Source organism: Bos indicus, chromosome 19, assembly GCF_029378745.1.
Source record: "Bos indicus isolate NIAB-ARS_2022 breed Sahiwal x Tharparkar chromosome 19, NIAB-ARS_B.indTharparkar_mat_pri_1.0, whole genome shotgun sequence".
NCBI lineage: Eukaryota > Metazoa > Chordata > Mammalia > Artiodactyla > Bovidae > Bos > Bos indicus.
Window position 1 is genome coordinate 14,867,216 of NC_091778.1, and position 19,699 is coordinate 14,886,914.

At 41.4% G+C, this 19,699-nt stretch overlaps 1 protein-coding gene across 7 annotated transcripts in view; it reads right to left on the reverse strand.

The window, feature by feature from the left end:
• ACACA (acetyl-CoA carboxylase alpha) overlaps window positions 1-19,699 on the reverse strand; it is a 286,531-nt gene that overhangs the window by 151,505 nt on the left and 115,327 nt on the right. For all 7 annotated transcript variants that reach the window (XM_070772628.1, XM_070772626.1, XM_070772625.1 and 4 more), the window contains 11 exons: window positions 17,727-17,936; window positions 12,967-13,137; window positions 11,424-11,585; window positions 10,893-11,056; window positions 7,020-7,170; window positions 6,166-6,269; window positions 4,976-5,057; window positions 4,170-4,315; window positions 3,213-3,363; window positions 1,582-1,716; window positions 847-993 (listed from right to left, as the gene is read on the reverse strand). In XM_070772628.1, coding sequence (XP_070628729.1) covers window positions 847-993; window positions 1,582-1,716; window positions 3,213-3,363; window positions 4,170-4,315; window positions 4,976-5,057; window positions 6,166-6,269; window positions 7,020-7,170; window positions 10,893-11,056; window positions 11,424-11,585; window positions 12,967-13,137; window positions 17,727-17,936 — 1,623 coding nt within the window. The remainder of the gene's footprint in view (window positions 1-846; window positions 994-1,581; window positions 1,717-3,212; window positions 3,364-4,169; window positions 4,316-4,975; window positions 5,058-6,165; window positions 6,270-7,019; window positions 7,171-10,892; window positions 11,057-11,423; window positions 11,586-12,966; window positions 13,138-17,726; window positions 17,937-19,699) is intronic.

Here is a 19,699-nt window from a genome sequence, read left to right on the forward strand (position 1 = left end):
CAAACTGAAGATTTCATGTAAAACCTGTGTCAAGGAAGTCTATTGGCACCATTTTTCCAACAGCATTTGCTCACTTCATGTCTCTGTGTCACATTTTGGTCATTCTAGTATTTCAAACCCTCCACCAGCAAAACCATTGCGACTCCTTAAAGGCTCAGGAGATGATTTGTCTTTTTTAGCAATAAAACATTTTTTAATTAAGGTATGTACATTTTTTAGATGTAATGCTATTACACACTTAATAGACTACATGCCTGCTAAGTCACGTCAGTCATGTCTGACTCTTTGTGACCCATGGACTGTAGCCCACCAGGCTCCTCTGTCCATGGGATTCTCCAGGCAAGAATACTGGAGTGGGTTGCCATTTCCTCCCCCAGGGGATCATCCCAACCCAGGGATCGAACCCACATCTCTTATGTCTCCTGCACTGGCAGGCAGGTTCTTGATCAATATATAAACATAACTTTTCTATGCACTGGGAAACCGAGAAATTTGCGTAATTTTCTTTCTTGTAATATTCACTTTATTGCAGCGGTCTGGAATCAAACCTGCAATATCCCCAAGGTATGCCGGTACTTACTTTGAAATTATAAACAACTAACATTGTCCTTGTTCACTGGTTTAAATCCCAATTAAATGTGAAGTCAATGACAGAGATAAGAAGCAAGGATATAAAGACTTCAAATCCAACAATTAACAGTGGCAGAATTTTGGTCAAACAGCTCTATCTTCCTCCCTCTTAAAAAAATTCCCTGTATGAATTTTAAACTATGTTGGAGAACACCCATTCTCCAAGATATACACCTGTTCCCCTACCCCACCCCACCTAAGAAAAGTGATTCATACCCTGCTGCTAAAGAAAGGATCTGGAAGGCAGTATCCATTCATCACATTGACCAGATTATCCAGGACATAGTGGAACACTCGGTGGAGCTTCTCGCCTCTGAGCGCTGTGCTCTGGATCCGTGGCAGACTGCCTGTGTGAAGCTCAGCCTGTCAACCCCAATGAGAGATCAAGTCATCCACTACCTTCAGACACACCACTGCAACTTAGATTCATCATGTAAAATCAAGATTTCCCTTTAGGGACTTCCCTGGTGGTCCAGTGGTTAAGAGTCAGCCATCCAGGAGGAATTAAGATCCCACAAGTGGTGGGGCAACTAAGCCTGTGCAAAGCAACTGCCGAGCCCGTGTGCCACAACTAGAGAGAAACCCACACACTGCGCTAGAGAAGCCCACACATAGAAACAGAGAGCCCGCTTGCCACAACTAAGACCCCATGCAGTCAAAGTAATTAATTAATTAAAAGAAAGAAAGAAAGACTTCCCTTTACTACATCCAGCAACAAGGAGAGAAGCATCATGAGGAAAATCACAGATTCTTAGTATCATAGTAACTCTTACAAATTCTAGATGCATGATACCAAAGGCACAAATACAAAGGCATAAAGCATAAAATGACGGGTAAAAAGCTGGAGAAACTGGAAAACCAAGGATCGAGATCACTTGCCTCTCCAGACTAACCCTACCGTGTACCCAGCTCTTGGAGAGCAATATTAAGAGTGTCTCTCCGCCTACTTGCCTGCTGGACCTTGCTGGGGTTGTCCAGTTGCATTTTGGCTATTACACAGCCCGGGTCAAGAGCTGCTCCAGGCCGCTTGACATAATGGATACAGCCAGACTCTGCGGCTGTTAAGGTCATTACCATCTTCATCACCTACAAGGAAAACCAAAATCTCTCAGGACCTAGCTTTAGGGATTAATGACAACTGCTGATGGTTCCCGTTTCTAATGTTTAAACCCACTTTTGCCATGGTTGGTTTTGACTTGTCTTATACCGAGAAATGATGAACAATTTATCTTCCTCATACCTGTGGATCCAGGTACTTACACTGTCTGTCTATGATATCCAGACCAAAACCTAAGGATCATTCTCACTCCTTTTTCTCCCTTATCTACCAGTCACAAGCTAGGCTGAATGTATCTTCTAAACCTCTCTCAAAAATATTCCTGTCTTGCCAACCCTTTGGTTTAGGCCCTTATCACTTCTGGTCTAGAGGAGTTCAGAAATCTCCGAACAGGGACTTCCCTGGTGGCCCAGGGGCTAGGACTCTGCACTTCCCGTCCAGGGGCCCAGGTTTGGGCCTGGTCAGGGAAACAGATCCCACATGCCACAGCGAAGAGTGTGTATGCAGCAACTAAGACTTGGTGCAGTCAAATAAACTTAAAAAATCAAGAACAAAAACAACCTCCCCATAGACCTCTTTACATGCTATGCACCTCCAATAAGGCCACTAGAAGCAATCATTCTAGAGCTCAAATCTCATTCCATCACTTTTCTGTGTCATATCTTTTAGTGACACCACCAGCCTTGAGGAGAGTCTAAACTTCTTAGTATGTTTTATAAGGTCCTTTATGATCTCAAATTCTGACGACTCATTTGGCATCTCTGCTTGCCATTTCCCATTAAACCTCAGTCTGTTCTCAAGCGATGTCAATATGGACTTGCAGCTCCCTCTATACACCACACGCTCTCGCTTCTGTGCCTCTGTACGTGCTGTGCCTTCACCTTTAAACAGCGTTGTCTGGCCTTCCTCACCTGGTCTATCACTGTCTATCTTTCAATGCCAAGATCAAAGTCCCCTCTTTCAGGAATTCTTCTCGTGCTGCCCATCCAGCCCCATACTGACTTGGGCAGGTGGCCCTCTGCACTTTGTGCTCAGCCTTCTCAAAATTCATATTTCATGACAAGTCTGTTTCAAGGCCCCATTCCACCTATCATATTCTTTCTGTATAACCAGTACTTGGCATAATCCCTAACACTCAATAAGTGCCACTGCCCAGGATCTATTCTTTAGAGCTAGAGGTTCCTCATCTATCCAAGGAAAAGTATGAGCTTTTAGTGTGTTTTTAAAATCTTAAGGTTCAGGGACTTCCCTGGCAGTCCAGTGGTTAAGACTGCATGCTTCCAACGCAAGGGGTGCAGGTTCCATCTCTGGTTGGGGAACTAAGATGCCACATGCCATATGGCACAGCCAAGAAAATATTTTTTTAAATAAAGAAAATGCTAAGGTTCATAACCCCAATTAAACAGATACTCTGTCCTTTCTATTTTCTACTCCCTTGCTGTTCCTCTCGAGTCCTAGTCCATCCCAGCCAACTCTTTCCCCACCTTCCCCTCCCATGACCCGGAAGCCCAGTGACCACCGTGACCTCGATCTCGGCATAGCACTGGCCAGCAAACACGTGGCCTCCATCCTCCACAATGTACTGGATCAACTTCCCAGCAGAGGGTGAGCGCAGCACCGAAGGGTCATTTTCCTTCTCAAACACACAAGTTTTATTGCCAATTGTGATGCGATATCTAGGAGATAATTGGGAGAATCTAACTTAATAAAGCATCTTAAGTGGTAAAGAATAAAAGTAGAATAATGTCAATCTTATAAAAACCTGAAAACTTCACTGTACACACACACACACACAGACACATACAACATTTACTGCATCTTTGTTTACAATGCCAAATAACCAAAATTCCCTTCAATAATGGTCAAATTAAATTAATTATGGTACATCCAAATAATGGAAGATTATCTGACTGTTAAAAAGGATAGGCATCTCCATTGAGCAGGAAGAAAAAAAACATGAAGGTGCTGATGATGTAACAGCTAAGATGTTTCAAACTCTTACTAAGTTCCAAGCAATGGTCTACACCCTTTCCATGTGTTAATTCATTTAATTATCACAACAACACAATGATTGGTGTTGAATAGTGTACAATATGTTAAAGGAAAAAATAAGGTGCAGAACTAAAGGTTACTTTTATTTGTGAATATGTTTAAAAGAAAAACACAGTATGTACATGTATATAACTTATATATGCACACAAAATTTAAGTAAAGACATATAAGAAACTGTTAACAGTAGTAGCCTATAAAAAGGGGGATTTATTTTTCATCGTCTGCCCACACTAGAGTGGTGGAGAGACATTGTTTTTAATTTTAAATGACTTCTGATACTCTTGAAATTTTTATTAGGTACATGTATTATTTTTTAAAAAATTAGAATAGACTTCCCCAAAAGACCTTGAAAACCTCAAGAGTTAAACACGCCTACTGAGAGAAAAGGTTGGTGCAATGATCAGCAAATGGAGCCCGAAGAGCCACTCACCTATCCACCTCCTCCTTCATGTACGTGGTGTAACTGCTGCCGTCATAGGACAAGAGCAGTCCACCGTCGCTCAGTCGATGCACGTCTACTTCCACACACGAGCCGTTCATGATCACCACGTAGGAGTTCGGGGACTGTCGAGTCACCTGTTAAGAAATGAGAAACCAAAGAGACAAGTCAGTCTGTTCCTTCCAGGGAGAGTACCAGACAAAATTTCAGTATCTCAGACATTGAGGTGAGCAAGCTCCATCAGATGGGACTTTCCTGGTGGTCCAGTGGCTGAGACTCCAAGCCCCCAATGCAAGAGGCCCAGGTTCAATCCCCGGTCAGGGAATTAGATCCCATATGCCACAACTAAGAGTTTCCATGACTCAGTTAAAGATCCTGCACGCTCCAAGTAAAACCCAATGCAGCCAAATAAAATAAATAAATAAAAATAGCTAAAGGAAGCTCTGTTGGAGAGGACAGAAATTCATGGCACTGGTGTCTGAGCACTAGTGCTGTGGGCACGGCTCAGCCCTGCCGCAAGCAAAGAGGGGACCTGAGATCCATCTCCCTGCTCTGACGGTTCTGTCTCCTTCATGTCTTGGTTGCACATGTGAAGTTGAACAACAGCGAAAATATTTTCAGAGACTCATCAAGTACTGCTTTGACACAGGCTACTGACACTAATAATGACCGTAATTTCACTAACGCCCAGCCCTGCAAGAAACCAAAATTTCCCTCCACCACCTGACCTAAAGGAAGCACACTGACAAAGACAGAGACAAAAAAAGACAGCACAGACTTTATGAGGCTCAGCATACCTTCAGTACATACTTCACTCCCTCGTAGATAAGTTCAACATCTACTGTATTCAGAAGGGTATGAGCAGAGAGGACTTGACCCCTGAAAGATAGCAACATGAGAGCTACTTCTGAAAGTTCTAAAAATTCTCAAAGGTGATTGGCTATAGCATTTCCTGGAATATCAAGACTGAAAACAACCCAAAGGACCATCAGTAAGAGATAGAGATATAAATTTTGAAAAAGCCACATAAATGAGTATTATGCAGCCATTAAAAGGGTGAAGTCTTTTATGCACTAATATGAAACTCTCTAAAACACACTGTTAAATTAAAAAAGCAAGTGAAATTGTACAGGATAGTTTCACAGTATGCGATCACTTGTGATTAAAAAAAAATGGAGGTAGGAAGGAACAAATATTACATATATATGCTTATATGTATCTACCATATATCTGAAAAGATAACAGAAAATAAAAACAGGCTGATTGTAGGGAAGGAAACTAGGTGGCCAGGAAACAGAGGTAAGGAGGAGACTCATTGCTATGCATCTTTTAGTGCCTTTTGAATTCTGACCCATGTAAATATATTACCTGTTCACACTGAGCGTCAGTGCAACATAGTGAGAGACCTTCATGGTAAGACGAATGAAATCTCAGTTGAATTAAAATGCCTGTGATAAAGTGCTTTAAACGATTAGCCTTGTGGACAATTCCTCCAGGGACTTGGAGGCAGAGCTTAGTTTCCAGAACCAGTGCTGGAAATACGTTTAGCCACACACAGTCTGATCCTATACTTGAAAGACTTGTGAGGTCATCATGAATATGAGCCTCAATTATTAATTCCTGAAAGGTGCTGCAGGTAATATATGAAGTATTCAGGGTGCCTTACTAGAGAAAAACACCAGATTTTTATCACCAGGGCTCAGAGAGATTAGATGCTTGTACCATACAGGAAGATTTCAGTTTTTACAAAGCAACCAATTCTAACCATGGTATAAACCAATTTCTAGAATCTACACTTAAAGCTCCCAAACCATTTGCCATCAACTCCTGCATCCCTTCTCCTCCCTGCCCCTGCCCCCACGGTCAGTGAACAAGTAGCACTCACAAGCTGCTAGTGACAGACAGAAGAATAAACGGGTCTCTGAACATCAGTCCCGTACTCAGGACCACGGCTTAGCCTGCACGGAACACGGAATGCCAAGCCTACCTCTCTAAGGAGTGAAGGAAGTTGGAGATGCTATTCCGCAGGCTCACGTCTGCCACATGGAGAGCCCCACAGACAACTCCCAGCATGGTGTCAGGTCGCTCCGCCTGAAAGGGACGAAAAGAGGGCAAATCAAAAGCGGAGTCAGTCACTTGGCACCATGGCCCCTTAATTTAAACAAGGCTCAAATGTGCTTGAAGAATCGGTGACCACTGAGAATCTCCATCCTTGTTATCCAACTGATTTTTGAGACAAAAACACATTTTTGGAATTTGAATAGAAATGAAAAACACCTTTCCCCTCACCCTCCTAAGATTTTCCACTGAGCCAATTGGAGACTAGCTCAAAAACAAACTTCTGTCACAAATAAATTTTAAAAAAGTGCAAAGATTTGGCTACTGATAATCTCAAAGAAAAATGGTGTATAAACTACCTCCAGGTAATACACATGAATCCAACAATTTTATACAAAATTGAGTAATTTATATGAGCCCAGCAGTTCAGGAACAAAGGGTAACTTCTGTTGATTAAAATGAAGCCCTCTCATCAGTACTTGGAGACAGCTAGAACTCAACCACATTTAATATCAAGTGAAGAAAGAAAGAATTTCAATCTCTGCACGCCTCTCTTCAACTATATCTTTGGAAGTAATACTATACAACAACCTATACAATGACTGTGTCACAAGGCACAAGAATGCTTACAGTGCTAAACTCACACTGACTCCTAGACTTTTACACACAGACCTAGAACCATTTGTATTAGAATCAAATAAATTTTATCTAATGGCATGGACTGATCTCATCACAAGCCTATAAAAACCCAATCCTAGAAGCTGTAAGTGGAGAAATACCCACCTGTACTTTTTCTGCTATCAGTCTGTCCAGCCAGCCCGTGTCAATTCTGTTCAACTGAAAGCTTTCAGTCTCCAGCAGTTTGATCAGGTACTCGACTGTGGTCCGGAAGTCGCCCCGGATAGACAGCTCCTTCAAAGCCACAACCATGTTTCTGGGAGAAGGACAGAAGCAGATCTCTTTCAGCAACAAATGTCCTACTGTTTTCCAACTATTTTCAAGAACTATTTCATCCCTTTGGGGTCTTAGGAGGGAGGGGAAAGAAACAGTTCCAAGAACAAACGAGGGTACAAGATACACATGTGCTCATTCCAGACAGAATTTTCAAGAAGTCAGCAAACTTGTGAGTCTAACTAATCTGACCATCTGAGCATCAGCAGATCACAGACACTTTGTTATACAGAACACAGAACAAATTATTGCTGCTAAGTCACTTCAGTCGTATCTGACTGTGTGACCCCATAGACGACAGCCCACCAGGCTCTTCCATCCCTGGGGTTCTCCAGGCAAGAACACTGGAGGGGGTTGCCATTTCCTTCTCCAATGCATGAAATTATCTGCAAACCACTCTTCATTTTCACTGTTTCCAACATTCCATTCACTGACTGCTGGTTAACTAGAATTAGGGCATAATTCTCCCCTTCTTAAACCCTTTTTATTTGATCTAAGTAAAATTTACATATAATAAAATATACTTATTTTAAGTATACTGTTCAATGAATTTTTACAAACACTAAGACCTTAACTTTAAGGTTTCCATACAATGAAGGTAACCGGCTAGAGAAAGTTGGGGATCAGCCTGACACTACATTTGAGAGTGTTTCTTTTTTTTAAGCTGTGTTTTAGCCAACTATAGAATGAGTTGCTCATTACTTTGCTTACTTCCCAATTAAGTGTTAGATAACCACATTTTAACAAGATTTCAATACTGTGAGCTTTTTCCCAGTATAACTTTGACATTTATTATGCATCTCACAGACCCAAGACACATACTAAGCTCTTAAGGGTGAGAGAATGTGGAGACAGTAATCACTTTAAACATTTATGGTAGAATATCATAAATACCAGTAGAGAGATAAAAGCAAAGCACCAAGGGGTTCTAAGAAAGGAGAAAACCTGCCTCCCTTTGGTTTCACAAAGAACGTAAGATCTGACATAGAAAACAAACTTAATGGTTACCAAAGGGGAAAGGGAGCGGGGAGGGGTAAATTAGGGGTGTGAGATTAATAGATACAAACTGCTATACCTAAAATAGATAAGCAATATTGATCTATTGCATAGCACAGGGAATTACAGTCAACATCTTATAATTACCTATAATGGAAAATAATCTGAAATAATATATATTAAAAAACTGAATCACTTTACTGTACACCTGAAACTAAGACAACACTGTAAACCAACCACTCCTCAATTAAGAAAAACAAGAATATGCGATCTGAAATGCAATAAAAGTAAAGCTAAGATTACGACTGTGACAGAAATATTCTTCCAGGTGGTCCATGAGTTCTCAGCCAAGAATATTACCCTGTTTCCCACCTCCAGCCTCCTCTCTTCGCCCTCTCTTGGCCTGGCTGATTCCTCTACACATTTCAGATATGAGTCTAGATGTCCCTTCCTTTTGGGAAACCTTCCCTGACCCATTCTGGATGGAGTTAGCTGACTCAGCTCTACACTCCTGTAACACCCTCACGTAATCTCACTATCAGAGACGGCACCTCCTACATTCTGTTCAATGGCTAACTTGCCTCTCTTACCCTGGATCACTAAGTTCCATGATGGCACAGACCCTATGGTGGTCCTCGTTATATTCCAAGAAGCATTAAGATTTTCAGGAAGTATTTGTTGAATGGAGTAAATGAATGAATGGAGAGAGGGAACAGCAGAAACAAAGGGGAAAAGGAAGTAAAGAGGGGTTGTGTACCGGGAATGTTACAACTGAAGCAGACAGTGATGAGGACAAGGATGAGGGGCAAGTCCACTCGTTCAACACTGACAGAGCACTCACTACATGCAGGGGACACCACAGCAACGAGACATACACCGTTCTGTTCTCATGGTATTTAGATTACAATCCATGGAAAATAATAAGGGAAACATGGGCTGGGACTAGTCTAGAGAAGAGTAGTGAACACCAATCTCAAGAATATAAGCCTAATGTCATGAAGAAAGAAGAAACAAACTCTGAACTGAAGAATGAACTCCGGCATGGTATCAAGATGCAAGCTTCAGGATTTCCCTGCTGGTTCAGTAAGAGTCCACCTTGCAATGCAAGGGCCATGGGTTCGATCCCTGGCTTGGGAACTAAGATCCCACACGCTGCAGGGCAACTCAGCCCGTGTGCTCCAGAGCCCACGTGCCACAACTAGAGAGTCCTGAGCCACAATAAAGACCCCAAGTGCCACAACTAAGACCTGATGAAGCCAAATAAATAGATAAAATATTTTAAAAAAGAAAGCAAGCTTATTGCAGAGACCATAATTTTCACATGCTCAATGTTAGCCTGGTAGCTTTACACTGCAGATAAATGTCCAGAGCAGGTTGGGAAGTAAGGAGCAAGACTTTTGGAGCAAGTCATATGACATGTCCTGGAGGGAAGGCTTGGTGGCCTGCCAATCAAGACTGGAAACCTAAATATCAATAGCGGCCACTCTGGGGATGTAAACGAATGAGGCAGGCTGGACGGGGGACTGTGTGAACTAGAGAGTTCGTGTTTCCTCTAAAAGAAGCAGTCACACAAAGGTTCAGTTAACTTTGGCCAAGTGGAATATAAAACCAATGGTATTGTCACCCCATTTTTTTCAAGAGATGGCAGAAATGCATGTATTTATTTCAACCTCCCAATTTTTAAACAATACTCTATAAGCCAATCAAAACACATCAGTGGCTGTGACTAGCCAGAAAACCACCAGTTTGCAAGCTCCAGTTTCTTCATAACATTAGGTTTATATTTTAGTTTATTCATAACATTAAGCTTATATTCTTCACTTTGGCAAAGCAGGATACAAAAGGCAGATGGTTTTTCTGGGAGCACTGCTTTGTAGAGCACAAAATACAGAAAAACAGATTTCCCAACTTCTGAAAACATTATTAATAAGTGTTTACTGATTATATAATCTAGGTGTACAGGTTAAAAGTCAAAGGAATAGTATTAAATCCTTGGTGAAAGTCAATCGACAATTAAAAAATATAAAACAGGTAAATCAATTTTGGATAGACATTTTAAAACATCTAACTTGTCAAAATCACCTCTTAGGGCCCTACTTTTCAGGCAAGCAAAACTTAATATTAAATATTAAATGTTTATGCTAATAGAAATATTAACTAATACCTATGATATACTAGTTATATTGTAAGTTGTGCGTATATTTCATAGCACATTGAGGTCCCTCATATAAAGTGACGTGGACAGTTCCCTTAAGCCCTTTTCATGTAATAAGCAGCTTAACTTTATTATTTTAAATGACTACAGGACATATATAGCCATACCTTTATTTTGATGACAAATAATGGATCTTATCCATGATATAAGATACCAAGATCTTAGTCAAAAATCTACTTCTGCCCCAAATAACAATACTATTTCTACAGAAAAATATGACATCTTTAGAGTAATCAATTTTATAAGTTGATCAAAAACACATGAAAACAAAAAATCACTTGAAAAGGCTCAGAGTAACAGAAAAACATCTGCCAAACACTGCATAAACTTAATACAACATGAATGCAACTACAATTGAAGATGTATTTCTTCAAGAAGGTTACCCGTATAAGTACTTCTACAGCAATACACAATTCCCTTTCCCATGCTCACAATTCACTGAAGATTACCACAAGTTTATTTTTTGAAATGCAACCACATGCGATTATACTCACGAAATTGCTTCCTCTCGGTTTTCTCCCCAGGAAAAGCAGTGACCAAACTGAGAATCAGCAAATTCATGAAGCCCTCCTGCAGCAGCAACACTGAAATAACCCCAAACGTTCTTATTGCTGCGAAAATTCAGCTCTTGAACTGTTCCTGAGCTGGGCTTAAAACCCTGTTAGGGAGTGAAGAATATGAAATGATATTATATTTACAAGAAAGAGAACATGCATATACTCACTGGTCAGGTTCTATGTAATCGCATACACACAGGAAAGTGGAAATGACACACAAAAGTCATGAAGGCTTTCGGGCTAAGGTCCAGCGCTACAGACCCACTGAGCACTCGACGGTGACTGAGGTAGGACTGAATGACCAGTGGAACAGTGACCACTTACGTGTCTGCTCCGATGAAGCCTCTATAAATTTCCCTCTCCAGGGGAGGTCTCAAGATACTTCAGATATGCCCTCAGATAGCATCTTAATATTAAAGTTTACAGTGGGGGGAAAAAAAAGTGTAAACCTTTTAAGTGATGGGTTACCTCATCTGGATTTTCACTAGTGATACGAGCAGCAATAACATGGCCCCTTGGGCAAGGAACGTGAGCCGAATTTTCAAAATCAATGGGAGCATCGCCCCACGGAGAGACCCCGTACATCATTCGGATATCCTTGATTCTGTACAGAGGGATCCCCATGGCAATCTGAAAGGTAATAAAACACACATCACTCATCTTTCACAGTTACTTCCCTTAAAACGTGGAGGCTATCAGATGACAGAAAAGACTTTTCACTTGAGTAGCCACCACCTAAAACACTTTGTTTTTATAGTCTACATTCTACATCATTGAATAAGCAACTCTAAATTACTTGAAACAAAACACACAGAAGGTGTTAATTACTTCCCACTTCTTAAAAAGTCCCCAAATCCCTAATGCAATAGACATGAGCTTCCCTCTAATCGTCCTTTCTCCATCACCCTTATTTGTAAAGTGTCTTTCAAAAATATGACATTTTTAATCAGAATGAAAATATCCAAGGGAAAAGTCAATGTCAGTGGCTCTCCAAGAAGTTCAGACAGCTAAAAAGTCCTAACTATGTCATAATTACCTCCAAATTATCCCCACAAATCAATGGAAAAAGTAGATTTATATACGTAAGTCTTCGTTTCCTGGGTTCCTTAATAGGGACCACTGGGGACCAAAAGGGGTTCCCATTGTGGACAAAGAATATGTATTTACAAATCAAATCAAACTTCATCATTAGCTATTACTGCTTCCCACAGCAGCTGTTTCCTGGGCAGAATGGAGAAAATAATATTAACAGTGGCACTGTAAACATTATAAACAGAAGTGTGTGCTGCCACACTCTTGCCAGGAGAAACCTCAGCCACCACTCTGAAGTGGAATTACTTCAATTTATAACACTAGGAAAAAAGAAGCTGCTGTTTAGTCACTAGGCCAGATCCAGCTCTTTTGTGACCCCATGGACTGTAGCCCACCAGACTCCTCTGCCCCGTGGGATTTCCCAGGCAAGAATACTGGAGTGGGTTGCCATTTCCTTCTCCAGGGGATCTTCCCAAACTAGAGATCAAATCCACATCTGCTACATTGGCAGGTGGATTCTTTACCACTGAGCCACCAGGGAAACTTAAAAAAATGACCCAATGGACTGTAGTCCTCCAGGCTCCTCTGCCCCATGGGATTTTCCAGGCAAGAATACTGGAATGGGTTTCCATTTCCTTCTCCAGGGAGGAAAAAGGAATAGAGGACAATTAAAAAGTAAGGTTTCCCATTTCCCAGAATTGAAACAGCTAAATATAGCATATTATTTGTAAAGGGTCTTGCAAAAATATGACACTTTATATCAGATGTGTCAGGCTAAAAAGTAATACTCCAGAATTGCTCCATATCAGGAAAACCCACCCACACATCCCAAGCCATCCAGCGCAAGAGAGGAGCATCACATGAGACTTGGATAGGAGGCACTTTCCTCTTAACAAAGGCTGGTTGAGCCAGTTTGGCGTGCATTTGTCATTCCAAACTTCTCTAGGCAACCCTCTGAGCCGAGAGCAGGGTGACTCACCTGGAGCTGCGCAGCAGGGAGGTTGACATCGGCCACCATCTCTGTACAGGGGTGCTCCACCTGTAGCCGAGGGTTCAGTTCCAGAAAGTAGAAGCTGCCATCCTGGCTGTAGAGGTATTCCACAGTCCCCGCACTCACATAACCAACCATCCTGGCAAGTTTCACCGCACACTCAAAGAAGAAAGAAAAGCCAATCTAAGTACCTCACCTGATCCAGTGGATGGCCCACTGCTCGTCTGAAGCTTCTCCCTCTCAAAGAGCCAGTGTTTATAAGAACCACCAAAGGCTTGTCGCCATATGAGAGTAAATTTCACCCTCTTTGATTATTACACAAGATTCCTATACATGGATGACAAACTCAGTTCAAAGCTGAGTGAAAACAGTATTTTCCACTTGGGGTCATAGGTAATCCCACCTTATGCAGGAAAGCTAAAGCACCATGGCAGAGTCGTCACTGTATTTCCAGTATTCTTCCTAGAAACATGGGTGTCCAGCTAGAGACTATTTTCCACTCTGACAGCAAGTGACAAAGTTTTAATGAATGCAATGTCAGAATGGGTGGGTGAAGGGTAATCCCTGATTCATGCTTTGAAAAGGAATTGCTTACCCTCTATTCTCAGCTTTTTCCTTTCTACGGACTGGAATGTGGTCATGACACTGCAAGCCTGTCTCATCATGCAGCTGAGAACATACTAAGAGTGACAAAACCAAACAGAAAGAACCTGAATCCCAAAATGGTCTCGTGGAGCAGAATGGTCCTAATCACCTCAGGTTATGAATGAAAGGGAAAATAAATTTCTAACCTATTGTGCGGTGTATTTTTTAGATTTCGTTACTATAATAGCTTAACCTGTACCCTAATCAATACAGAAACTATTAAATTCAGGAAGGATGTTGCTGTTTAAAAAAACTGATGTGATACTGAGTTAAAAATAGGGTAGTAGCTCTCAAGGAAACAGATACTGCAAACTGGAAAACTGGTGACCTCCTTGTGAGGCATAAGAAAACGTTTGGAGGGACTTCCCTGGCAGTACAGTGGTTAAGACTCCACATGTCTACTGCAGAGGGCATGAGTTTGATTCCTGGTTGGGGAACTAAGATACTGCAAGCCACACACCGAGGCAAACACACACACATTTGGTAAACTGTCTCCTAAAGTAACTTGGAATGCAAACAAAATACCAACTAAGCCCTAGGAAAAATGGCTAGAAAAAGTCAGAATGTGAAAAAACCAAAAGGCTTTGCACCCCTAAACCAAAGATGATAATTTTGCCTTGAAGCAACACACTGTCAAAGATGAGATCAAGGGTGGCTGCTGTAGTTTCAGCTGGCCTCGAGGTAGTCTTACTGAATGGAGGAGAGAAGAAGGGCTGAACGCAGAAGGTGGTAAATAAAGAGGAAAACATTATGTCCAGAGAAACCTTGGGTATGATTACTCCTACGTGAAGCTGACGAGAAGCAAGGAGTCCTGAAACTTACTCAGTTTTGAATGAATCATATTGCTAAACATACCAAAAACCTGGCTTTCCAAACCCACAACTGATAATCTCAGTAATCTTTGTGGCCCCAATCCTGCACTCAGGAGGTGAGCTGGGAAAGTTCTTCTAAAGAAGGCATGATCACCCAAGCTCAACCACAGAGGGAGGTGAACAAGGAAGAACATCCTAGAGAATAAGGCCTTAAAGATGGGCAAAGAATTTACTTTCAGACAGCAGAACCAAGGGGAGTCAGAGGGCTCGCTGAGGAATTACTCCACCGCATGACAGGAAATGACCACAATCCCTGCCTACAAGAATGTGATAACTGCTGTGGACCAGTGATTATTGTCTGTTTTTCATTCTTTTTTTCTAAATGGGAGCCATTCTGTTCCTACTCAGCACTATATAAGGCGAAAGGAGGTGTCACAAGGTAATTTGTGATTACTGGTCCATAAAAAGCTACATGCACATATAAGAGAGGGCTGCACACCATCCAGAGAGCCTGGACTTTGGGTTGAACATAGTTAACTGGATGGGACCTGGGGCTGTCTTCTATGGGGGAAGGCTAAGTAAGTTCTAAGAGTAAGAAAAAGGGTGTGAAAGGATAATGGGTAGCCAGAGGAGCGGACTGAGACACAGAATGTTAAATGCCCTCCAGTAACTTTTCTTTGCATCATTCATTTAGCAATACAATCTCCTGAATTTCAGCTGAGCATAAGGCTGCTCAACCAGTAATTACAACTCCTAACAGCCAATGCAGCTAGGTGTGATTGTATAACTGAATTTTGTCCAGTGAAAAGTGAGCAGAAGTAAGATGTATGACTTCTGGATCTCACTTAATTAATTAATTTATTTTAATTGGAGGATAAAGAACACTGTAATGGTTTTTGCCACACATCAGCATCAATCAGCCATAGGTATACAAGCTTGTCTTCCAAGTCCTCTCTTCCCCCCGCCAACACGCTACAATGTGAACAAGTTCTTGTAGGCCAGCTTTAATAATGAAGATGATGACACCTTAAGACAAAGGTTGGCAAACTTTCAGTAAAAGGCAATTAATAATTATGTTCAGCTTTGTGGGCCATAGAGTGTCTGTCACAATGACTCAATTTTGTCACTGCAGAGATAAAACAGCCATAGATAATAGATAAATAAATTAGCAAGCTGTATTACAAAAAAATTTTGTTGACAAAACAGGTGACAGGCTGGATTTTGCTTGCTAGCTATAGTTTGCTGTTCTCTTCTACGAAATGGCCTTCCCTTGTGGCTCAGTCAGTAAAGAACACACCTGCAATGCAGGAGACCCGGGCTTAAAATTCAACATTCAGAAATCTAAGATCATGGCATCCGGTCCCATCACTTCATGGCAAATAGATGGGGAAACAGTGGAAACAGTGGCTGACTTTATTTTTTGGGCTCCAAAATCACTGCAGATGGTAATTGCAGCCATGAAATTAAAAGACACTTACTCCTTGGAAGGAAAGTTATGACCAACCTAGACAGCGTATTAAAAAGCAAAGACATTACTTTGTCAACAAAGATCCTTCTAATTAGGCTATGGTTTTTTCAGTAGTCATGTATGGATGTGAGAGTTGGACTATAAAGAAAGCTGAGTGCCAAAGAATTGATGCTTTTGAACTGTGGTGCTGGAGAAGACTCTTCAGAGTCCTTAGACTGCAAGGAGATCCAACCAGTCCATCCTAAAGGAGATCAGTCCTGGGTGTTCATTGGAAAGACTGATGTTGAAGCTGAAACTCCAATACTTTGGCCACCTGATGCAAAGAGCTAACCCATTTGAAAAAACCCTGATGCTGGGAAAGATTGAAGGCAGGAGGAGAAGGGGACGACAGAGGATGAGATGGTTGGATGGTATCACTGACTCAATGGACATGAGGTTGGGTAAACTCAGGGAGTTGGTGATGAACAGGGAGGTCTGGTGTGCTGTGGTTCATAGGGTCACAAAGAGTCAGGCATGACTGAGCAACTGAACTGAAATGTGTATTTTGGGGGTTTTATATTTGTTTTTTATCTTTGGCCACACTGAATGGCTTGCAGGATCCCTGTTCACCAACGAGGGATTGAACCTGGCCATGGCAGGTTCAATTCCTGAACCTGAAACCTAATCACTAAGCCACGAGGGAACTCCCTAAGCCACTGTATTTTGGAGGTCACTTTACTACTACTTTAACTACTAATAGTAGTTAAAGAATAAATCTCAATACACACACAAACATACACACGTAGAAATGAAATGTAAAAACACAGACAACCATATATTTAGCTTCTTGGGAATCCAGGGGTAAAAATAGAAATGGAAAACATATGTCCAATAAGATGAAGATTGAGTTCCAAAAAAGACCATGTTCAGTTTTCTAAACTACAGCTAATTCCAAGGGACCCTATAAAACTGCTGAGAGATTCTTTTTTTCATAAAATAATACAGAATATGTAAACTTGAAAGCTACTTAGAGTACCTTTTAAGAGATAAAGGACTTGAATAAATGCATCTGAAGACTGAGGGATAATCAATCTAGAAAATGGAACTACCAGCTTAACCACCAGTTTATCACGTGCTTATTAAAGAACCAAACAATAAGATTAAAGATCCCCAAAAATGTCTTTATCCCTTCTCAAAATAGTACACTGAAATTTTTTGTCAAAAGCATTAACTAATTTAGAGTTTGAAGTGTTCACTGGCATCTCTACTAGAGGGAGAAAAGCGGAATTTTTATTTTTCCTCTAGGTAAAGAATACTTTCTAAAATGTACTTTTAATTGGATGACAATTGCTTTACAATATTGTGTTGGTTTCTGTCATACATCAACATGAATCAGCCATAGATATATCTATGTCCTCTCCCTCTTAAAGAATGCTGCTGCTACCGCTGCTAAGTCGCTTCAGTCGTGTCTGACTCTGTGTGACCCCATAGATGGCAGCCCACCAGGCTCCCCCGTCCCTGGGATTCTCCAGGCAAGAACACTGGAGTGGGTTGCTATTTCCGTCTCCAATGCATGAAAATGAAAAGTGAAAGTGAAGTTGCTCAGTCGGGTCTGACTCTTAGCGACCCCACGGACTGCAGCCTACCAGGCTCCTCCGTCCATGGGATTTTCCAGGCAAGAGTACTGGAGTGGGGTGCCATTGCCTTCTCCGTCTTGAAGGATAGAACTTATCAATTATCTAGAATCATTGCCTGATATTCCACTATTCTCAGATGGGCATATGAATTAAATGAGTAGTAGTTCTGTGCAAGAAAACAAAACTTTGAGCTTTTCACATACATACCTGTTCCATATGTTCAAATACTGCTGGAGTAGCAATAGCAGCAGGAGCTTCTTCAATAATCTTCTGATGCCTGCGTTGCACAGAGCAATCACGACCAAACAAAGAGATAGCATTGCCATACTGATCTGCTAAGATCTGCACCTCCAGATGACGAGACTGTTTGGCTAGTCTCATGACAAAGATAGGAGACCCAGGAACTTCAGCTTGAACCTATATTAGACAAGAAAATAGGACAAATTCTTAAGTACTTTTCTATTTTGATAAAAGTACTTCTATTTTGATAAGCTGCTTCCACTTCAATAGGCAAATAAATGCCTGGGAGTGTCAGGGACCATGTTAGAAATACACAGAAAAAATTTATATATATATATATAGTTCATACCCTCATCTATTCTTAAAATACTGTCTTCTCAACTATATAACTAATATTCACTGATGGATACCTAAACACACGTTACAAGGGCAAAGAACAAAATAGTATGAAAACACACACAAATTCCAGAAAAGGGCAAAGTATTACCATTAATTCCAAACAGCCAAATGTACAATTTGCTCCAGACAAAAAACTTTCCTGGTTCACATTACATTACATATTGTTGTAGTCAAAGAACTTTCATCAGTTTTGAAGCAGATTCCCATTAGATATAGAAGTCTATACTAGCAATCATTTTCTTTGGCACTTTAAAGATGCCCCAATGTTTTCTGGTTTCTACTGAGATGAGAGCTAACAATCTTACTGTCATTCCTTTGAAAGTAATCTGTTTTTTCCAGCTGCTTAAGGATTTTCTCTTTTTTCTGGGAGTGAGGTGGCAGATTTACTCTGATAAGCTTAGATGTGGTTTTCTCTGTACTTCTTGCAGGGTTCATCGTGGTTTTTAAGTCTAAGCTTGATACCTTTTCAAGAAATTCTGAGCCATTAGTTCATTAGTTCAGAAAGATTCTTAGCCGTTGTCTCTTCCCCAGTGGCTCAGCAGGTAAAGAATCCACCTGTAATGCTGAAGACATGGATTTGATCCCTCAATCACGAAGAGCCCCTGGAGGAGGAAACAGCAGCCCACTCCAGTATTCTTGCCTGAAAAATCCCATGGCTGGAGGAGCATGGGGGGCTACAGGGTCACAAAGACTTGGACATGACTGAGGACAATCACGATGCAACGATGCTTCAAATGTTGCTTCCATTCCATGATTTCTTCAAACATTGCTTCTGCTCCATTTGCTCTCTCTTCTCCTCTGAGACTCAAAGTATGTAATGTTAGATTATTTCACTGTCTTCTATGTGCCAAATCTCTTATGCTCTGTTCTGTTACATAACAAGTCATCTCAAAACTCAGCAGCTTGCTTAGGACACCAACCATTTTCTTTGCTTGTGATGCTGTGCTCATCTAGGCAATTCTGGTGGTGCCTGTGGTCACTCAATGTGCATATCATCATCTGGTGACTTGAGTGGGGCTGAATGGTCTCATTCAAATGCCTGACGGTCTGTGTCAACTATTGGCTGGTGGGTCTATGGAGCCTCAACTGGAACAGCTCATCTCTATCGCATGTGACCTCTCACCCTCCAGTAGGCTAAACCAGGCCTTCTTCAATGCAGTGCTCTAAGAAGTGGGTGAAGACAGAGCTGCAAACCTACACAAGCACTAGCCTCCAGAACCTACACAATACCACTCTGGCCACATTCTAATGGTCTAAGCAAGCCACAAGGCCAACTAAGATTCAGTTCAGTTCAGTTCAGTCACTCAGTTGTGTCCGACTCTTTGCGACCCCATGGACTGCAACACGCCAGGCTTCCCTGTCCACCACCAACTCCCGGAGCTTACTCAAACTCATGTCCACTGAGTCGGTGATGCCATCCAACCATCTCATCCTCTGTCATCCCCTTCTCCTCCTGCCTTCAAACTTTCCCAGCATCAGGGTCTTTTCAAATGAGTCAGTTCTTCACATCAGGTGGCCAAAGTATTGGAGTTTCAGCTTCA